This window comes from Platichthys flesus, chromosome 6 (assembly GCF_949316205.1).
Source record: "Platichthys flesus chromosome 6, fPlaFle2.1, whole genome shotgun sequence".
Classification (NCBI taxonomy): Eukaryota; Metazoa; Chordata; class Actinopteri; order Pleuronectiformes; family Pleuronectidae; genus Platichthys; species Platichthys flesus.
This window is the reverse complement of record NC_084950.1, coordinates 5,087,146-5,105,357: the sequence shown is the minus strand read 5'-3', so window position 1 is coordinate 5,105,357 and position 18,212 is coordinate 5,087,146. Positions and strand designations below refer to the sequence as shown.

Below are 18,212 nucleotides of genomic sequence, written 5' to 3'. Positions count from 1 at the left end.
ATGTTTCATCTACAAAGGATCAGAGCAATGAAACCAGTAAGACATTAAATGGTGTGAGTTTACCATCCAGTGCTTTTTATTATTTTAGGCCTCTATACTTTACGCATCTCTCTGCCAAACTACTGATCTACAATGGGATTTAGTACTGATTAATAATGTGTGACCTTATTTGGAGAGGGGGTGGTCTAGTGGCAGAAACTTGGACTATGGGCAGAGAAGGTCTCTGGTTCGACTCCACGGAGAGACAACAAAAGATGAACCTGGATTGATCTGTCCAAAAATCCAAGAATCTTCCTACCCTGTCTAGTGCCCCTGAGCAAGGCACCTTACTCCCCCAACATCTGCTCCCCGAGCGCCGTACATGGTCGCTCACTGCTCTGTGTGTCCTGCACCAGATGGGTCAAAAGCAGAGGTTACATTTCCCTACCTGCACGAGTGTGCCTTTGCAGGTCTGTGCATGTGTTTGGGACTAATAAATGCATCTTAATCTTAATTTATGTAAAGCTTAAATCTGCAATTTATCAGGCGATGTAAAATCAGAAGGAAGCTCCTTAAACACAGCCCTCCTACTCTTTTCAGATAATTCCAGCATGAGTCTTTATGAAGACAGGCAGGCGACAATAGGACTTTTAATGCGATTACTTTTATTGCTCCTTCAGGCTTTATCGAAGGGGCTGTGGTGTCAGGAGGACACCCCAGGACATGAGGTGATAGAAAATGACTATAAACTGAAACCAAATCATGGTTGATGACATTAATAAGCAAATGTAGAATGAATGATGAAGAAATTAATGATTTTTACTATCATTTTCTTTATTTCCTTTATGATTTAATATGATTTTTTTATCAAGAAATCAGAAGAATAACAATAAATCTCCCGGAGAGGCTGTCAGCACCTTTTTACTCTAACTGGATATGTTTATGTGTCTGTTCTCTGCACACACACACACACACACACACACACACACACACACACACACACACACACATGTACAGTCCTCCCTCTCAGTGTCCTGCTAACCTGACAGACGGAGCACAAATCCTTTTCCATCCCTTCGTCTCTGTGACATGAGATTCTTGGCCACCGCATCACCCAGGGTAAAACGCTGTGTGTATCTCCGAGCGAGCTAGTGAAGCAATCAAGCAAGACCCGGGCTAATCCGTGACACCCGTTAGCCATCAGCCCCCCCCCCCCCCCCCCCCCCCCCCCCCCGAAGACAGACTAGCACTGACAGGGCCCTGCTGCCCCGCGCCTGGTGCTACACTCATCACCCCGAACGTCTTTATCAGCGGGACAGATGGATTTCAGGCTAACGTATTCTCCTGCTCGTCATAGAGAGGAGAGGTAAAGAAATGGATAGAGAGAGAGAGAGAGAGGAGAGGATAGAAAGACAGACAGGCACAGAGAAAGAAGGTGAAATTGAGTGTGGGGAAAAAAAACAAACAGGGACAGGCTGTTAGGGAGTTTGAGTGACAGGAATGATAAGGTCCATCATGGTCTTGTTATGAGGAGCAGGGGGGAATCGACCCAGTCAGACATGGCGTGGAATTAGCACGGAGGAGACGAGTGAGTGAGGAGGAGAAGGACGGCCGTGGATGAGGAACGGAGCTGGATGAAGAAGAATGAAATAACAGAGAGGGCGAGAGACGTGAAGGGCAAAAGGTGTTATACCCTCAAAACGTCCCCTGGGAAAAGCAAGAGGGAGACGGTGTGATATCAGATAACACAGCAAAACAGACACAGAGTAAACACACAGACATAGTACAACCCTTTCTGTGATTTAAATGATCGGGATAAATATCTGTATTTGTCAGAGGAGTAAACATCTGTGTCCTCTCAGTTCTTCTCCTGGACGTCACCATAAGTCAACCATCATGGCTCTGCTGGGATCAGTTGCAGTTAGGAGCTACTTCTTTCAATTACTCAATCGTGAGATAATAATTAAAAAATAAGTGTCCGCTTTATTTCTCTCATTAATTCTCCCGTAGCTGTGTTATCTCCCGGCTGCTGAGCCGGCGACACCGTGTGGGACGCGGCGACTGTCAGTTTGTATCCGTCACCGCAGCCATTATCACTGTGATGAAGTAAGTGGTGGAACAATAAAACACAACTGATGTGTTTTGATAGGCCCTGTTCACCGGGAGCCCCTGCAGACCTTCACATCGAGCACAAAGTCAATGAAAACATTTACCAGGTGCTGCAGGAGATAGACATGATTTTTTTTTTTGGTTTTGTGTCCCTGCATCAGCACGAAGACGCGTCAACTCTTTCCTCGACCTTGAGGAGGGTAAAATAATGTTGTTATTTCCATTACTGTGTGGGCTGTAGCTGTCTGACTCTCTCTCTCACATAAGGGACAAGCAACAATTCTAAATTTCAGTTAAGGAGAAATCATGCGAATATTCAGGTTTAATCCTTTTAATTGGAAAAGTTGTAAATTCTGTCATTGGTCAGAAAACACATCACGTTTCTCAGACTGTCCATTAACTGCAGCTCCTGTCTCTTAAAAGACCGCCCCACTTGATAAAGCCCACCTCTGATTGGCCAGCTGGAACACTATGTTGTGATTGGACTCTAACAAGGGCTGTGTCGGAAATCTCCTTTCACTAGCCCCTACTTTACTGTATAAGGTCTTCTATGTACAACACTTTATAGTTAGATCATCAGGGAAAAATAAAATAAATGCTTTCTGATGCTTCATTATCGCAGGATTATGAGATGATGCATTATGGGAAACAATGATTTCCATTAAATAGGGAATAAACACCAAACATTCGGATTAACTCACTATAAAGAGATTAGTGATTGATTTTGTACACAGCCGAGGTTAGTCAGAAGCTTCAGGAACAGTGTTTTCTGAGGAGAAGGTTCAGCTCATCTTTTACACTCATAAAAAAAGATATAACACACTAGAGGAAAGAAACACTGAAAAGGCATAATAATATATATTATTAATCATAGTAGTCTCCTTGGTGCAACAATAAAAATAATCTGAATATATTAAACGATAAACTAGTGCAAGAACCGCAACCTTAGATTGTCCCTCTCTGTTTGCCGGTCAATCCTAAAAGTGGTAACACATAATGACAGAATATCTACACAAAGGAATGTCAAGGATCTGACCATTATGTCCTTTAACTGATTCTTTAATATATAAAATAACTTCAGACCCTTTACAGGTAGAAGGTGAACGAGAGGGAATCTGTTGGTGGTCTGACGCAAACACTTCACGGGTTATGAATAGCTCTCTCTCTCTCTCTCTCTCTCGCGCTCTCTCTCTCTCTCTCTCTCTCTCTCTCTGTGTGGAGCAGCGGTAGGTCTGAGGGAATAAAGCAGGAACCATACGTGGTTATTATGTTTTGCTAAATCAAACTAAATGTCAGCTCATAAAGCTACAGTGGGTTTAAAGAACTGAGCTTTTTTAAAGTTTGCATCTGGACCCGCGAGGATGTGGCGTCTTCAGAGAAAGACAACTCACGACTCTTCTGAAAGACACGATTGAGGAAAGTTCCGCGAAAGGACGGGAATATTTAATTGAATAATTCATCGGTTGAAAGCTAGAGAGCTGCTGATGCTGCTGCTGACACACACTCGACTCAGACACACACTCTCCATGGGATGGCGGTCATTGGAGAGGTCGCGGATGATTCATGGGCGGGTTGGGAGCGGTCAGGGGGAGAGCGGAGGGGTGGAGGATTTATACCGAGAGCTTAGCGCCTTCAAACACTTGTTTTTTAAAAGCTCCATTTCTTCATGCCGTTAAACGGATCTCCTCCCAGTGAGGAATGAGAACATTAACTGGGACATGGACATGGTGCACTCGGCGCGGCCCCGATGCCCGGGCCCTCTGAGCTGGAACATTTCACATCCATGCTGCGCTACTTACAAGCTCCCCTGACACCCCAATGCATCATGGGAGGGCTGCAGGGGAGCTTGGGTTGGGGCAAAGCGTGATGTGTCTCTAGATCTGACAACAGCTGTGGGCGTTTCCATTAAAAACCAACACAACTCAATGTTACAGCCGCACCTCGAGGCGTGAGGAGAGTCGTCTTTTTTGCAGGAGCTTATTCTTCTTTTCCCTGTTTCCACACCTCCAGAGAACGAGAACGAGGGATGAAGAGAGAACAGCAAAGGGCTTTAGAAGCAGCTTTAGGAAAAATTCTTCATGAGGTGGCACAAACAGGCAGTAATGCAGGTGTCGTTAGGTCGATTTCTTCTGTGTACACGTCCATCTTATTTTACGGCTTGACTGGCAGGCGCCACTTCAGTCGTTTAGCTGTTCACTAATAACCTGAGGCACCGCTGACTAAACAAACCCTCACGTGTCCACGCCCACTCCTGCTCACACACATTCCCTTATCGAGCTCCTGGGGGAATGATGTGGGTGATTCGTCTTTAAGGGGTGGTTCTGTTTCTATGATGCGTGAGCCACTGCTGCAGTACACAGAGTATTAAACTATTAATACTATTCACTTGGTTGGTACTCGGTAGGATTAGCTGAAATCCTTTATGAGTGTAATGATAAGATATCATAACTGCAAAGGGCCTTTATTTGAAACAGGTTCATCTTAGAGACAGACATTTATTACTGTGTGGGAATGAGGGGAAGCAGCAAAGTACCAGGTCGGAACTGAACCTGTGGCAGCTGCAGGGGGTCTTCAGGCATATATGGGACGCCCTCTCCACCCCTGTACATTTGTGTGTTGGTTTGACTTCCAGGATTTCAGTGGAACTTGGTCAAAGAAGGGAAGTGGGTCAAGAAGGGAACCCTTCAGATTTTAAGATGGATCCAGGAAATTTAAATCTTTAACATTTTCAAATTTTTTTGAAGGGAAATGTAAAAAAAACTGTTTTAAACAGGGTGCGTGCTCCATTTGGTTCAGCGTCATTGAGTTTAAGGGGAAAGTTGGGCCACGGTGGATGTGTGCACTCCACTGACTTCATTTGATTCTATCTTCCAAGACATCTGACAGTTTTCTAGTTTGTTTAGTTAGTGTGAAAAACAGTCTTTCCAATTGTGTGCACCTCCTTTAATTTGTTCTTGGTGTTGTTTGCTGATAATTGGGCCTTAAAACTTCTATGTTTACCTGACGTCTCAATAAATTCACAAAGTACATTTCCAAACATCACTGATTCCACTGCAGAGACAAGTCTCCGCTTTAACAACAACAGTCTTGACTCCTTATTTCACACCAACTCCACCTGTGTCATACTTACACCGTTCAATCTGTGTTACACGAGTATAGTTAAAACTTCCTTTTCTTCCTGAGGTGTGTCACACTTAAGCAAACACATCCTGTTCGCCGAATGTGCAACAACTTCAGACGTGTTGAGACACAGTTTAATAAAGAGGGAACGAGTGAGAGAGTCGCAGTGTTAATTTCGTTGACGAAGACGATGACGAAATATATTCGTTAAAGACCTGTTTTCCATGATGAAGACGAGACGAAGACGAATCTTTGAAAATAAAAACTATGACGAAATCTATTTTAATTTTCGTTGACGAGACGAATATGTTGGTGGATGACTAAGTCACAATAATTTTTAAAACATCATCGTATCAGGCCATCATGAAGTATCAGGAGCGGGCGAGTGAGTGTGTCTGTGTGTGTGTGTGTGTGTGTGCGTGTGCGCCCCAGATAGCGCTCCGGTCCGTAGCTCCGCCCCCCGCCCCGCGCACTCGCTCAGAGAGACACAGTGAAGGCAGAGCTCGTTCTCTATGAGCAGACTCTCAGTGACCGACTGCTTCTTAACCATGGAAACAGTGAAAACACAGAGTTTCTCTGGTCTCAGCTGATCAGAGATCAGCAGCAGCTTCTTGATCAGAGCAGAAGCTGCAGTTGGTTCGTACCGATGTTCAGTTTCTGTGTCTGGCTCCAGTCTGACCTGCTCTCCCTATTTGTTTTCACATTTAAAACTAAATATATATTTTTAAGCTATTAGGCTGCAGCTATATGTTTTTATAGAAAAGGAGTTTAATGTGGCTATTAAATGTGACTAAAACTAGACTAAAACTAAGAAGGATAAAAATGACTAAATGTGACTAAAACTAAAATGCATTTTCATCAAAAGACTAAGACTAAGACTAAATCAAAAATAGCTGCCAAAATTAACACTGGAGAGTCGAAGAAATTCAAAAAGAGCCAGAGCAGCAGAATGGTGAGTTTGGCACAATGTTTTTTTTTACGTCTTATTGTGTTGGATGTTTTCTTTTCTGTATGTTATTTCATTTCTAAAAGAAACTGTCCTTTATAAAACATTTTGCTCGTCATTATGTCATTTATATAAAAGGACTGATACTAAAAGGTTGGCAGCACTCGGCACATGCTTCAGTGATTCCTGTAGTTAGATGGAGAATGTAACAAACCCGGAGACCTTCTTTTAGAAGCAGAAGTGTCTCCTCGGTTGATTTCCTCAGTCGTCAGACAAATGCACGACCCTGACCTCTGACCTCCCCGGAGGAGTAAACAAACACAATGTTCCCACCTAATGTCTGCACAAGTTTTTGCATGAATAACATGGCGATAAAAAAAGAAGCAAATACACAATGCTAAAGAAATGGGAGAAGAGAAAAGAGCTGTTCCTCACCAGCGGGTGTGTGAATTCAGGGGCGTGGTCGTTCTTGTCCGTGATGGTGATTGTAGCCGTGGCCGTTCCCGTTAGGCCCACTTCACTTCCTGCCATGTCCTTGGCCACGATCTCCAACTCGTAGGTCGTGGTCGGCAGCGTCTGGAGGAAACAAACATGAAGAGGAAACCAGGAGATTAATGGAGAAGCTACGACTTACGACAGAGGGCTATCTAAATGTAGAAAAAAGTATTATTAATACAAAGGGCGAGAAGTACAATTCAAAACCAAGGTCACAGTAGCTTCTCACTCACACACACACACACACACACACACACAAATGGAAAATATCATTATTAGATGAGCGATTATTGGAGTGAGTGAATGAATCCACTCAAAGCTAAATCTAACACTTCTTGACATGTGCAGCGTTATTGTGAGACCCTTTAACAAAAGCTGCAGAAGCTCTAACAACTCTCCGCTCCGGGCCTCGAACCCATTTGGCTGAGAAACAATCATAACACTGTAAATTTGCACCCTCACGCTCACAGTGTTAAAAGCTCCTGCGAGCGCTCAGCACGTCTCCAGGGAAAAGGTCAAGAACCCACATATTGAAATTCACACGAGGAAGAACAGACCGTGGAGCAAAGACCGGGGGGGGGCCTGAAGCAATACGGTATGTGATCAAAGCATAAACATGCAGCGCCACGCAAAGGTTCGGGCTCATCCATTTTAAAGAATCCCCCGAAAAGCTCAGCGTTTGGATTTAACACACATCACCCACAATGCTTTGGGCCATTGAAGATCAAGGTTTACCAGGCTCAACATAATCTGTGAAAAAAATCACAGCCGGGTTTTTTGAAAAATAAAATGTCGACTTAACGGTGCATTCAAAATCTTCACACTTCAACATTTTCTCCTTATTGATTCAATACTGGAGATGAAAGAATAACTTGAAAATTGAATAAAGAAATCCTGGAATGAACCCGCGTCGCTTCTCGCGCTCGACACAAATTGAATCTAATGATTCCACGTTGGTGAGAGCGAGCCGAGGAGACGGATCTGCTCCTGATTCCACAGTAGCTGGAGTGCAAACCTCACAATTAGGCCTGTGATCCATTTACTGGGCAGCCGGCGTCTGTAATCTTTACAGTGGGGAGAAATATGACTTCTACATGCAGTGAGAGAGAGAGAGAGAGGGGGGGAGGGGGGCATTCATAATGATCATAGCAGCAATAATCATTTGTTGCCATAATTCATGCCTAATAGTGGTGTTGACTCTGGTATATAAATAACAGGGGGTGGGGGCTGGTAGAGCTAACGTTTATTTATCCGCCACAGTGTTTTTCTCCCTGCTGGGGCTGTTAACTGTCACATGCTTAATAAACTTCATCCATCTGTCTCGGGGAGAACGCAGCCGGAGCTCTCTCCTGCATCGTAGATTCACCTCTGAGTAGATGCACACGCGTCTTATCGACCTCGCTCACAAAGCACAGAGGAGCGACACACATGCACATTAACCAACATACACACAGAGGGGGAAAAAAGAGAAAACTGCTGGCTGCATTTTTAATAAAAAAAAGAGTAGCGGAATAAAAATCAATTATCCAATTATTTTTGAGGCCGTAAAGGGAGGACAGGCTTCTCCATCCGGCTCCTTGTTGAACACTCATGACTAGAACGCCGATAGGAGGTCATGTATGGGCCGGCTGAACACAGAGGACGCGTATTTCAGCTCAGCCGGTTTCACGGTGCAGTTACGGCTCCTTGTAAAAGCCTCTTATCAACCACATATCCTTTTACAGCATTATAACGTTTTTCACTTAGGAGATACGACCGCTAGTAAAACAGTTATCGTGATGTAATATTCGCATTATCGTGCGTATATAAAGTCACAGTTGGCAACGACAAGAGCCTCATTTACACTGGATAAGAACATTTGTCCTTTGTTGCTTTTACTCTTACAGAGATGGACATCTTGAGGTCCGGCCGATACACAAGCTCGACCAATCGCAGGTCAGTCTCAACGGGGTTGACTCGGTATCGACAAGACTTTGACACAGCGGCTACACAATGATGTCAAAAGAACCAAGATGGCGGCGCCCGTGATTCTCTGTGAACAGTCTCTGGCTTTGCAACACTCTCTCTGTCCAACATAGTTTCTCTCCTGCTTTATTGTTGATGATACTGTTTGCTGACAGAGACTGATGACCCAGTATCACCTCATGATGTCCACAAATCCTCTGGCAGTTGTGTGTGTGTGTCTTTGTGTGTGGTTGTGTGTGTGTGTCTTCTTCATTTGCCTGTTCTCATCATAGATAGTGCTCCAATCAATTTCCTCAGAGGCAGACGAAGGGAGATCAAGCGATCAATGATCAGACACCTTGAGGATCGGTTTAATTATCACGTCAACTGGAACTCAGTGAGAGTCTATTCACCGGAATGACACGGAGGTCACGCAGGAGCAACGTGCTGTGCCGAGGGTCCACATCTTGTGTGTATCAAACAAATTAGACAATACGACGATCACCTCTAGTATGTGAAATGTAGAAAAAGGTGAGCCTGTTTATTTGATTCACTTTGAATTCAGCCAAGTATTTAAAAATCCCTTAAAAGATGTAAATTCCGCTGGAATTTACAGGTGACAGGTGAGCTACAGGCTCTTTCCACTTCCTGCTGCAAGCTCCCGTCATCCGAGCAGCTGCTTCAGGGGGAGGTTGTGGAAAGAGCGAGACAATAAACAGGTGTTTCTATCAATTGTTTGTCACACATAGTGGGTGGCGGGGGGGTGTCCCTCACAACCAGCTCCTGCTCCATCAAGCACCGCGCAGGCAGATGGTTGCTGCACGGACCTGTGAGTTTATTAAACCCCGTGCACACGATCACACATGAATGCACGCACATGCAGACTCTTAAACACACACAAACACACACACACACACACACACACACACACACACACAGAGACACTCTTGCCCTTCAGCTGGAGGAGAGCAGGGCTCGGGAATACCTGCAGTCACCGGAGAAGCGTGGCCTCCTCCGGTGACTGACAAAGTCTTAATGAGTATTTCCTGAGTCTCAACTCAATTATAAACTCCCCGGCAGAACCCGGCCAAGAAAAGATGTTCTCATTCACCGTGGGCTCGAGTTGCAGCAACAGGGACTTCACCCCCCCCCCCCCCCCCCTGGGCGTCAGAAACTTTCGACTGGCACAGTGTTGATTGAGTCACTCCTCTCACGCAGCCTCTTCATTTCTCAGCTCCTCGTTAATTTGCCTGGGAAACGCTTGATTAAAACTTTGTAAGCAGTGAAGCCGTGAGAGTCTATTGGAAGGAGCTGCTCGCTGGCCACCTCTCCGGCAGGATTCAGTAGACGAATAAAAGGCAGCATGTTCAGAAGTGAAAATAACAAATAAGAAAAACACCCAAGAGGAACTCTGGCACAAATCTACAGAAAGTCCCTTTGATCCTTATTTAACGAAACTGATTTTAAATTGTGTTTGGAGTTTATTAACATCTTTAAGTATTATATATAATGTTTTTAATTTGTACTTTGACTCTTAAGTTTAGTCCATATCCCATCCACTAACATGGAGGAGGCGTGGGTCATGACCTTATTTTTTGCAGCCAGCCACCAGGGGGCGATTGAGACTCTTATATACAATCAATGATTAGCACTATGCAAAAGGAAAAAGCTAAGGGGCATGCAAATTCATAAAAAGTGTCCTGATGATGGGACTAAATTAAAAGATATCAAATAGTCAAACATTATAAGGAAACAATTTCATGACAATCCAACTAGATACAGAAAACAACCGGGAACCATGAATGTGTAGGATTCATCCTCTGGCAACCATGACAGTGCAATTCCATTCAATAGCTGAGATATTTCAGTCTGGACCCAACGAGATCTCTGAGCAGCTGATGAGTGACAGACTGACAGAAATCACTGTGTCCAGATAAGGAATAATTCTGCTTTCTTCCCAATGAACGGGATAATTTTTCATTGTCAGAACGTAAGTGGGAGAAAATCCAAGAAAGCCACAAGTGATTCCGCCGAGCGATTGTGTTTGTGAAAGCCGACGTGAAAACCCGAACAAAGAGCTAATGAAGTTGAGCGTGGCGAATGAGATGACGGGCCTTGTTTCAGAGACATCTGATCTGAGAATGACATTTCAAGACCGTCACTTTCCGCCTTGAAAGGATTTCATCAAAGCCCCTCGAGTGAGGAGCTGATCCCCGGCACAAAGCGGGAGAGAGAAAGACGAGGATGAGAGCGAGAGACGGAGGAATGGCGAGGGGGATAAGTGAGGAAAGGGAGAGCACGGAGGGAGGGAGAGAGAAGAGCGGCGTGACATCTGAGACACTGCATTAACTCTCTGAATAGGTGTGATATTATAATCAAATTGGTGGAGGGTTCTTTGTTCTCCTCAGGCCCTTCACTAGTACTCGCTCTCTGCACCAAACCCACTGGCTATTGTACAGGCCTCTTTCAAAAGCCTCGAGAAATGACAGACATAAAAAGACTTATTTTTAAAAAGAAATCTAACCCGAGTCATATGAAAACCTCACCAGTGACAGTATTTCTATGAGAGTGGCATAATGCCTCTCAACTTTCTACCTCACGTCCCTTTTTCTGGTGGAAAGAAATGTGACAACTAGCCTAGAACAATTGGTCTCTCTTTAATCAGGTTTCTGATTTTCCTTCCTGGTCAACTTTTATTTCGGATCTGCATGTTTAAATATAAAACTATATATATTTATATTTAAGAGTGGGCTTCTGGGATAAAAGGTTCACTTTGACATCACTCTCTTTAGATTGTTTCTACAAATCTTTGTCAAAGCCAAAGTTGGACGTCATGACAGCTTGATGATTTGAGTATAGGTCATAAATCTGTGTCTCCTCCATGTTAACAGACACAACATTGACCAAAGATGTTTTCTGTCATTTTACAGAGGTCGCATCACACAGATTTAATTTGTCCAAGGGTTTATTCTTCTGGTGCAGCTCTGGTTTTATCTTCAAGGGGAGGAAGTGTCGTCCATCTTTATGCACAGTCCATTGTCAAAGCCCATCTCCATCTGCCTCCCCGTGATGTGTGGGAACTGCTTCACTAATATTTATGAAGCTTAAGGACTCTGTCAGCATCACTTAAGCAAGAACAGAGACAGTCACAAACAAGTCCGACTCTGGAGCCATGCTAATGAGTCTGTGAAGATGCTTTGAGATAAATGATACTGTCAGTATTCAGGTGTTCAACAGGTTCAGTGTTTCCTATGTTCAAAGACTTTAGAGCAGATTCAAAATGAGTTTGATTGCTCACTGACTTGGAAAAGGAGAATGGAGACACTTTGATTCTCCTGTGAGAAGTGTCGCTGCTTCAATTATCAGAATCAGCTCGAGCAAGTTCAAGAGGCTGAACTGTAGATCAGTTAGAAAGACTTATCATTTAACCGAGAAACGTTTAAATAAATCGAGAATTCTGAACGGAGTTCATTGGTTTCGTTACAGTGGCGGCTCTTCTTGTTCAGGAAGCAGAATCCAACAGAAGTAATCACCACGTGTGACTGTAGAGGGCGCTGTGGCTTAGCAAAGCTATAACACGTTATTTTGATATGCAACCAAATTCTAATTATCACAGTTTTGACTGACAGACTCTCATTACACCAGTTTGCTAGTAAAGCTTAAATAAACACCTTGCCTGATATCACACATGGAATGAATATTTCATCAAATAAACTCCTTTTTAAATCTTTGGTTGTAAATATACCTTACTTTTCAACTGCTCACACCTTTGAATATAAGAAGACAGTGGAACATTCATGGCTGCATTAAGAGCAACCCAGCGAGATGCAGATCTCAGATCAGCTGGAGTAAAACCAAATTACAAGGTGTTGATCTGGGTTCATGAGTGTGGCTAGATGCTGTGGTGCACAGCAGGCGTGTGTGTGTGTTGGCTGAGATGAGCTTCACCCCAGTAACTCAAGGTACTCAGAGTATTAGTGTGTGTGTGTGTTACATTTAATGTATTAATGCATACAAATGAATGCAACAATTTCTTACCCAATAATTCGATTCCACAGTCTTGCAGAAACATTTTAGTTCTACTCCACCTCACAGGTCGCTCGCAGCCTCCTGCTCCTCCACCTCTGTAGACACTCGATTAATCACTTTGATAATAGTTAATTACAGTTGGACGGCAGACACACACGTGAGGCTCTTATCTGGGCCAACGCAACCTGGGCAAGTGAACTGCTTCTTTCATCAGCCTCTCAAGTTCGGTTAGCATTCGCCCAGAGGACAGAGTGGCAGAGATACCGAGGTGGCGGTGGTGAGAGGATGACACCTTTTTTTTAACCTCCTCTTTCTGTGTGTACAATTCAACTCAAAGGACTATTGGACAATGCTGAAGGGAACAGTTCCCCTCTGAAACCGTGTTGAAATTCACGAGATACAGATTTTTATTAAGATCTGACGCATATTGCAAAAACACAGAATTATGTAAATGTGGAAAACCTTGCAATGTTAAAGAAAGCGAGAGGAAAACCAAATAGAGAAAAACATGGCTTCTTCGACATCATTAGAGCTTATTGTAATTGCTTATATTCAATTACGCGTAAGTGCCATTTTTCATTTTGCTCTTTTAATGATGTGCCGACCCGGTGGACTAAGATGTACAAGCCTGTCAATGGGGAACTGCCCAAAGGTTCCTGTCCTCCCATTATAAAACCACTTCCTCTTCACGTGGAGAAGTGGTTTAGTTATGCGCATCAACACATCTATGTTCTTAGAGGGTTTTAACATTTCCATTTGGGCGTTGCAAGATTTTTATCATCTTTTCTCTTGTAATCTGTTTAGAGATGGATTTTTTTTCCAGGATTTGCATTTCAAACATCAGGTTTGCAAACAACCGGAGGCTTCACATCGAACACGTCTTCACCCACTATCATGCAGCATTTAGCTTTGAGATCAATATGAAATAATACTGTCGATAAATTATAAATCTCTACAAGTCTGCATGGGGGGGGGGGACTCTGCCTGTGTTTAGTATGCAGATCTTATGACTGCATCGTTTACTGCCCAGGGTTTACCTGACGTCTCATAAGGTGGAATTCACATCCTATTATTTTGACTTCAGCCTGACTTAACCCTCTGCATACAAATGAGACCCCAGTTAATCGAGAAGTGGACAAAGCACTGATCAGATATACAGTAGAAACATTAATATGAAATACAAGACATGAAGAAAACCTATTAGAACACACAGCTCTGATTTAATCTCAGACTGTCAGAGATTCTCACATGGTAACTATAAAAATATAACAGTTCTTTCTTTTTTCTAAATGCAGAATTGCTATATACATTTCACTTATGACAGGTTATGATGCATTAGGAGGTTAATTCTTTGGTTTTAAAGGTTCAGTGTGTAAGATTTAGGTGAGACGGATCTATTTGCAAAAATTAAATATAAAATAGTGTGTTTCATCTAAATTATACAAAGTGTTGTTTTCTTTACCCTAGAATGGTTCCTTTATATTTAAATACTTTATATTTCCATAAGGAGCAGGTCCTCTGTACTGAGGTAAACTTGTAGGGACTAACTCATAAAGATCGGCCTAGTGTTTGGATATAGCAAGCAGGATAGAAGCTTGTTTTTTCTTGTGACACTATATAACTACTGTAAATCAACTACATCAATATTATTTATTGGAAATAGACAGGATTTAAAACCTAGCAGACTGTTGATTTCAAATTAAAACGATGGATGAGAGTTGACTGTCAGTTCTGAAATGAAATATGAAATGTGTCAGCATAGTGACTGAACTTATTATTCGTTCAGAATCATCTCGACATATTCAGATGAATCAACTTTTCATCCGTGTCCAGTTCAACAGTGACTTAAAAGTACTGCAAAATAATAACTTTTCCATTAAAAACAAAATTCTGTGCAGAAGATTAAATATGTAAATGGTCCGGGATCCAAAACCAGTAAAACTTTGACAGAAGTGCCATTTCTAATATTCTAACAGGAAGCCAGGCCAAGGCGTAAAGTCACAAGTTAATCATCTTTAATGCCTCTCACAGTTTTGTGGAGCAGCGCTGTTGAAAACTAACAGCCACAAATCTCCCTGCTCCAGGTCTCCTGCAGCTCCTGATGTTCAGTTCAGAGGCTTTGTCCGGTAATCAGCGTAGTGACACAAACAGGAAGAGTTGGCGTCTGCTGCTAATTATATCATTGTGATTACACAATATTTTGTTGCTGCTATTTGAGGGAAGACTGAGGTTTATTCTCATGATGAAGCTAGTAGAGGTCTCGGGAAGCAACCAACCAATCATCATAACATTTTATCCTGTTTTTATATGATCAAAAAACAAATTAAAAACAAATTGAATGGAAAATTAACCACTAACAATAATGGAAACCATTTTTGGGATATATATATATATATATATTTGATGTTTGGCTGGCATTTTATTTTGGTGAAGGGTTTATGACCTTTATGTGATCTTTCATTACATTTTATGATTCTCGTGAGCTAAGGTGTCTTAAATGTGCAAAACAGGATCATATCATGTGTTTACAATCTTTTGATAACAAGCAGGGACTCGGATCATGTTTCTCCTCTTGCGACCATAAGAAGATTTCTCTCCAGTTGACTTTCTGGTCTGGCAGCATGTTCTTCACAGCTCTGCTCACTCGGCCAACTCCCTCATTTAAAGTAAAACTTCCAGCCCAGGTAAAACCATCACTGTGGCCAGAGATCTCTTCCCACTTGTCTTCAGCAGCAGAACCTGACAGCCAGTCTCAGCCTGTTGTTGTTATCGGGTCCTCCTCCAGAGGAAGTGGACGTACCCGTCTCGCTCCTGCAGCCCTCTGTTCTTTAGGACTACCACTCTCCAGCTGCACTCTGAAACTCAACATCGCTGTGTTTGGAGCGTCTGCCACATAATTCAAAACACAGTGGTTATCCATTACCGGCCTTTGTGGAGAAATCAGAAACAGTCGCTGGAGTTTCTTTGGAAAAAAATGAGCCTTTTAAGTTTTACTCACTTTCTCCTCCAGAGCACTGAGAGCCCACTTTTCAAAATGACCTCCTTGAGCACATGTGGGCGGGAAGCTTGAAAACACAACATGCTTTTCCTCGGTGCTCGTAGTTTGAAAATAACACCCCAGGTAATATGACTTGTTTGTGGTCGGGGATGTGAAAAGACAATTCATACTGGGAACGCTGGAAGCCAGTGTTCTCTTTTCAAAAGTTGAAGAGTTTCTGTAATGAATTATTCAAATCTTTCCCTGAACCATTTTACTAACAAGTCGATTGAGAGCTGCTGCGATAACACTGAAATGTAAACCTAAAGTTTGACATCAATGATACGAAGTCCTTGTATTGTTTACCCCTGATAAAGATCCATACATATTACATATGTGCTTTGTTGTTTACTGAACTAGTTTAGGTGCTTTTTAAATAAAGATTTGAAGAACTAGCGGTTGAAAGAATCATATTTAATTCAACAGATCCCAGCAAATGTTTGCAGACATAAATAAAATTGTATGCTATTGTTATTTCATGTGATCGGAGCCTAGTTTTTCCTCCAGCTGGTTAATCTTTATTGCAAATGGGCCCAGTTAACCACTCGTGCCAAAGTGTGGACTTGATCAGTACAAGTGTTGGACGACCAGGATTCTCTGCCGAGAACAATTCAAACATGCATCCAAGTTAAACAAGTCCCATTCCCCCCCCATGGCTGGTGCTCAAAGGACTGTCAAGTGGGCACCGTGCTTCATATTCTCTCTTTCTTGCTCTCCTCTGACTTCCTCTCTCCTCCTCTCCTCGGTGCTCACACTCAGATTATGCATCTTCATTCTGTCGCGTCTTTCATGATCTGTTTCTGTTTATTTTATTCTAAGAGCACAAATTCATGGAGGCGTGTGTTGAGCAGAGACACATAGAGGCTCCTCAGTGACTCTGACCCAAGCTGATTCAGTTACAGCAACAAAACCCTGTGAATTCCACCACATCTTGTATCTACACGTGTGTGCTGCCGACTTCCCGGCCGTTAAAAAGACGGTGGCGTGCTGAGCCGGGGTTTGAACTCTGGGATCTGAAGAACAGGACGTTTTCCTCCTGAACGTATCCGCCTCCTCTCATCCAGTGTTTAAACAATGAGCTGTGGAAACTGGTTGACTCCGGACCACAGGACCCGTCTCTGTGCAGAGTCAATTTGATCCCATTAGGACCCGGCAGCGTACGTACAGTAACTGCTCTGAGATAAGCTGCCAACTTGTCTGTATATATATTTCTGGCCGGAGCCAAATGTGCGCTTGACGTTTCCATACGCTGCGAACACAGAATTACAATTTATTATCAAATCACATTAATGTCACTTTGAGTTTTCTCTCCGCCGCTCTTTTGTTGGATAATATTTTCGTGGAGAGAGAGAAAGGGAAGAAGACACAGAGCGAAGGGCTGAAGGACGACTCACCCCTCCCTACCTGCAGTGAACTGGTTGATTCTTTATGTCTCTTTTTGAAGAGTTGGGGGTTTGGTTAAAGTTGTTAAAACATCAATTGCCCAATTAAACTCCCACTAATAAACCTTGTGTGTGTCTGTATGTTAAGAGCAAGTAAACACACACAGAGAGAGAGCAGTGGTGCTCATGAAGCAGTTTACCTGTGATGCATTGAAAACAACCAAATACTGAGATATAACTACTGATCCAAACAAGAGACTGGATTGAATACAATATAACCAACTATAATAAAATAAGTGAAGTTTACCAAACCTGTGTTTGTGACTCTAATTCATAAAAAAACTGTAAAAAGGTCTCTTAGTCTCTTCCTCATCACCTCCTCTCCATTTCACTCCACTTTTACAGAGCACATATTGATTGGGCGAGGGGGGGCGGGTGGCCCTTGCATTGCAGTGTTGACCATATTTATACCGCCTCATCAGGCCAATTAGTTGCAGGATGATAAGCTGCTGCAGCACCGGCGCCCCTCAGCTCTCTCTGACGAATGAGGGGCTAATTGGGGTCAAGGTTGTGTTTAAGGCCGGAGCAGAGAGAGCGAGCTGGGGCTAATCTAATCAGGTGCACCATCAGAGCGCAGTCTAATCGCGTCATTTAGCGAGCAGTTAGATGTATATTGGGGACCTATTACCTCACAACCCCCCCCCCCCCCCCCCCCCCACCGCACTGAAAGCGGAACATACAGTCCGTGCATGCTCGTGTGCAGGGGTGCACGAGTGTCATGTTGTGTGCGTCTGCCAGAGTGTTGGAGTTAAGTGCAATCATCGTCCTGCGCCCGCCACCATCAGAGCTATCAAAGGCCCATCTGGGTAGTGCGTGTTTGAGAAGTTGTGTGTCTGTGTGTGTGTGTGTGTGTGTGTGTGTGTGTGTGTGCACGACGCCAACCTCTTTCCTGTGAGTGAAGAGCCCAGGTGTTCCTGTTAAGGTGTTAATTAGATTAGTGCAGATCAAAAGGGGGGGGCATTCACTGGGGAGCAGAGGTGGCGGGGGCCATCCCGACGGGGGCGCCGGATCCAAACGCTGCTCCTCATCCACCAATTAGGATGGATTAATCACTCAGAGGAGTCATTTGATTGGTCCGCCTGAACTGAGTGGCGACCCAATAATGGGAATA

The 18,212-nt window shown here is 43.4% G+C and overlaps 1 protein-coding gene across 1 annotated transcript in view; it reads right to left on the bottom strand.

Annotated features, from left to right (window-relative positions):
* The window catches only part of cdh13 (cadherin 13, H-cadherin (heart)), a 272,809-nt gene that overhangs the window by 59,951 nt on the left and 194,646 nt on the right, over nt 1-18,212 (bottom strand). The window contains exon 9 of the mRNA XM_062389254.1: nt 6,590-6,730. Coding sequence (XP_062245238.1) covers nt 6,590-6,730 — 141 coding nt within the window. The remainder of the gene's footprint in view (nt 1-6,589; nt 6,731-18,212) is intronic.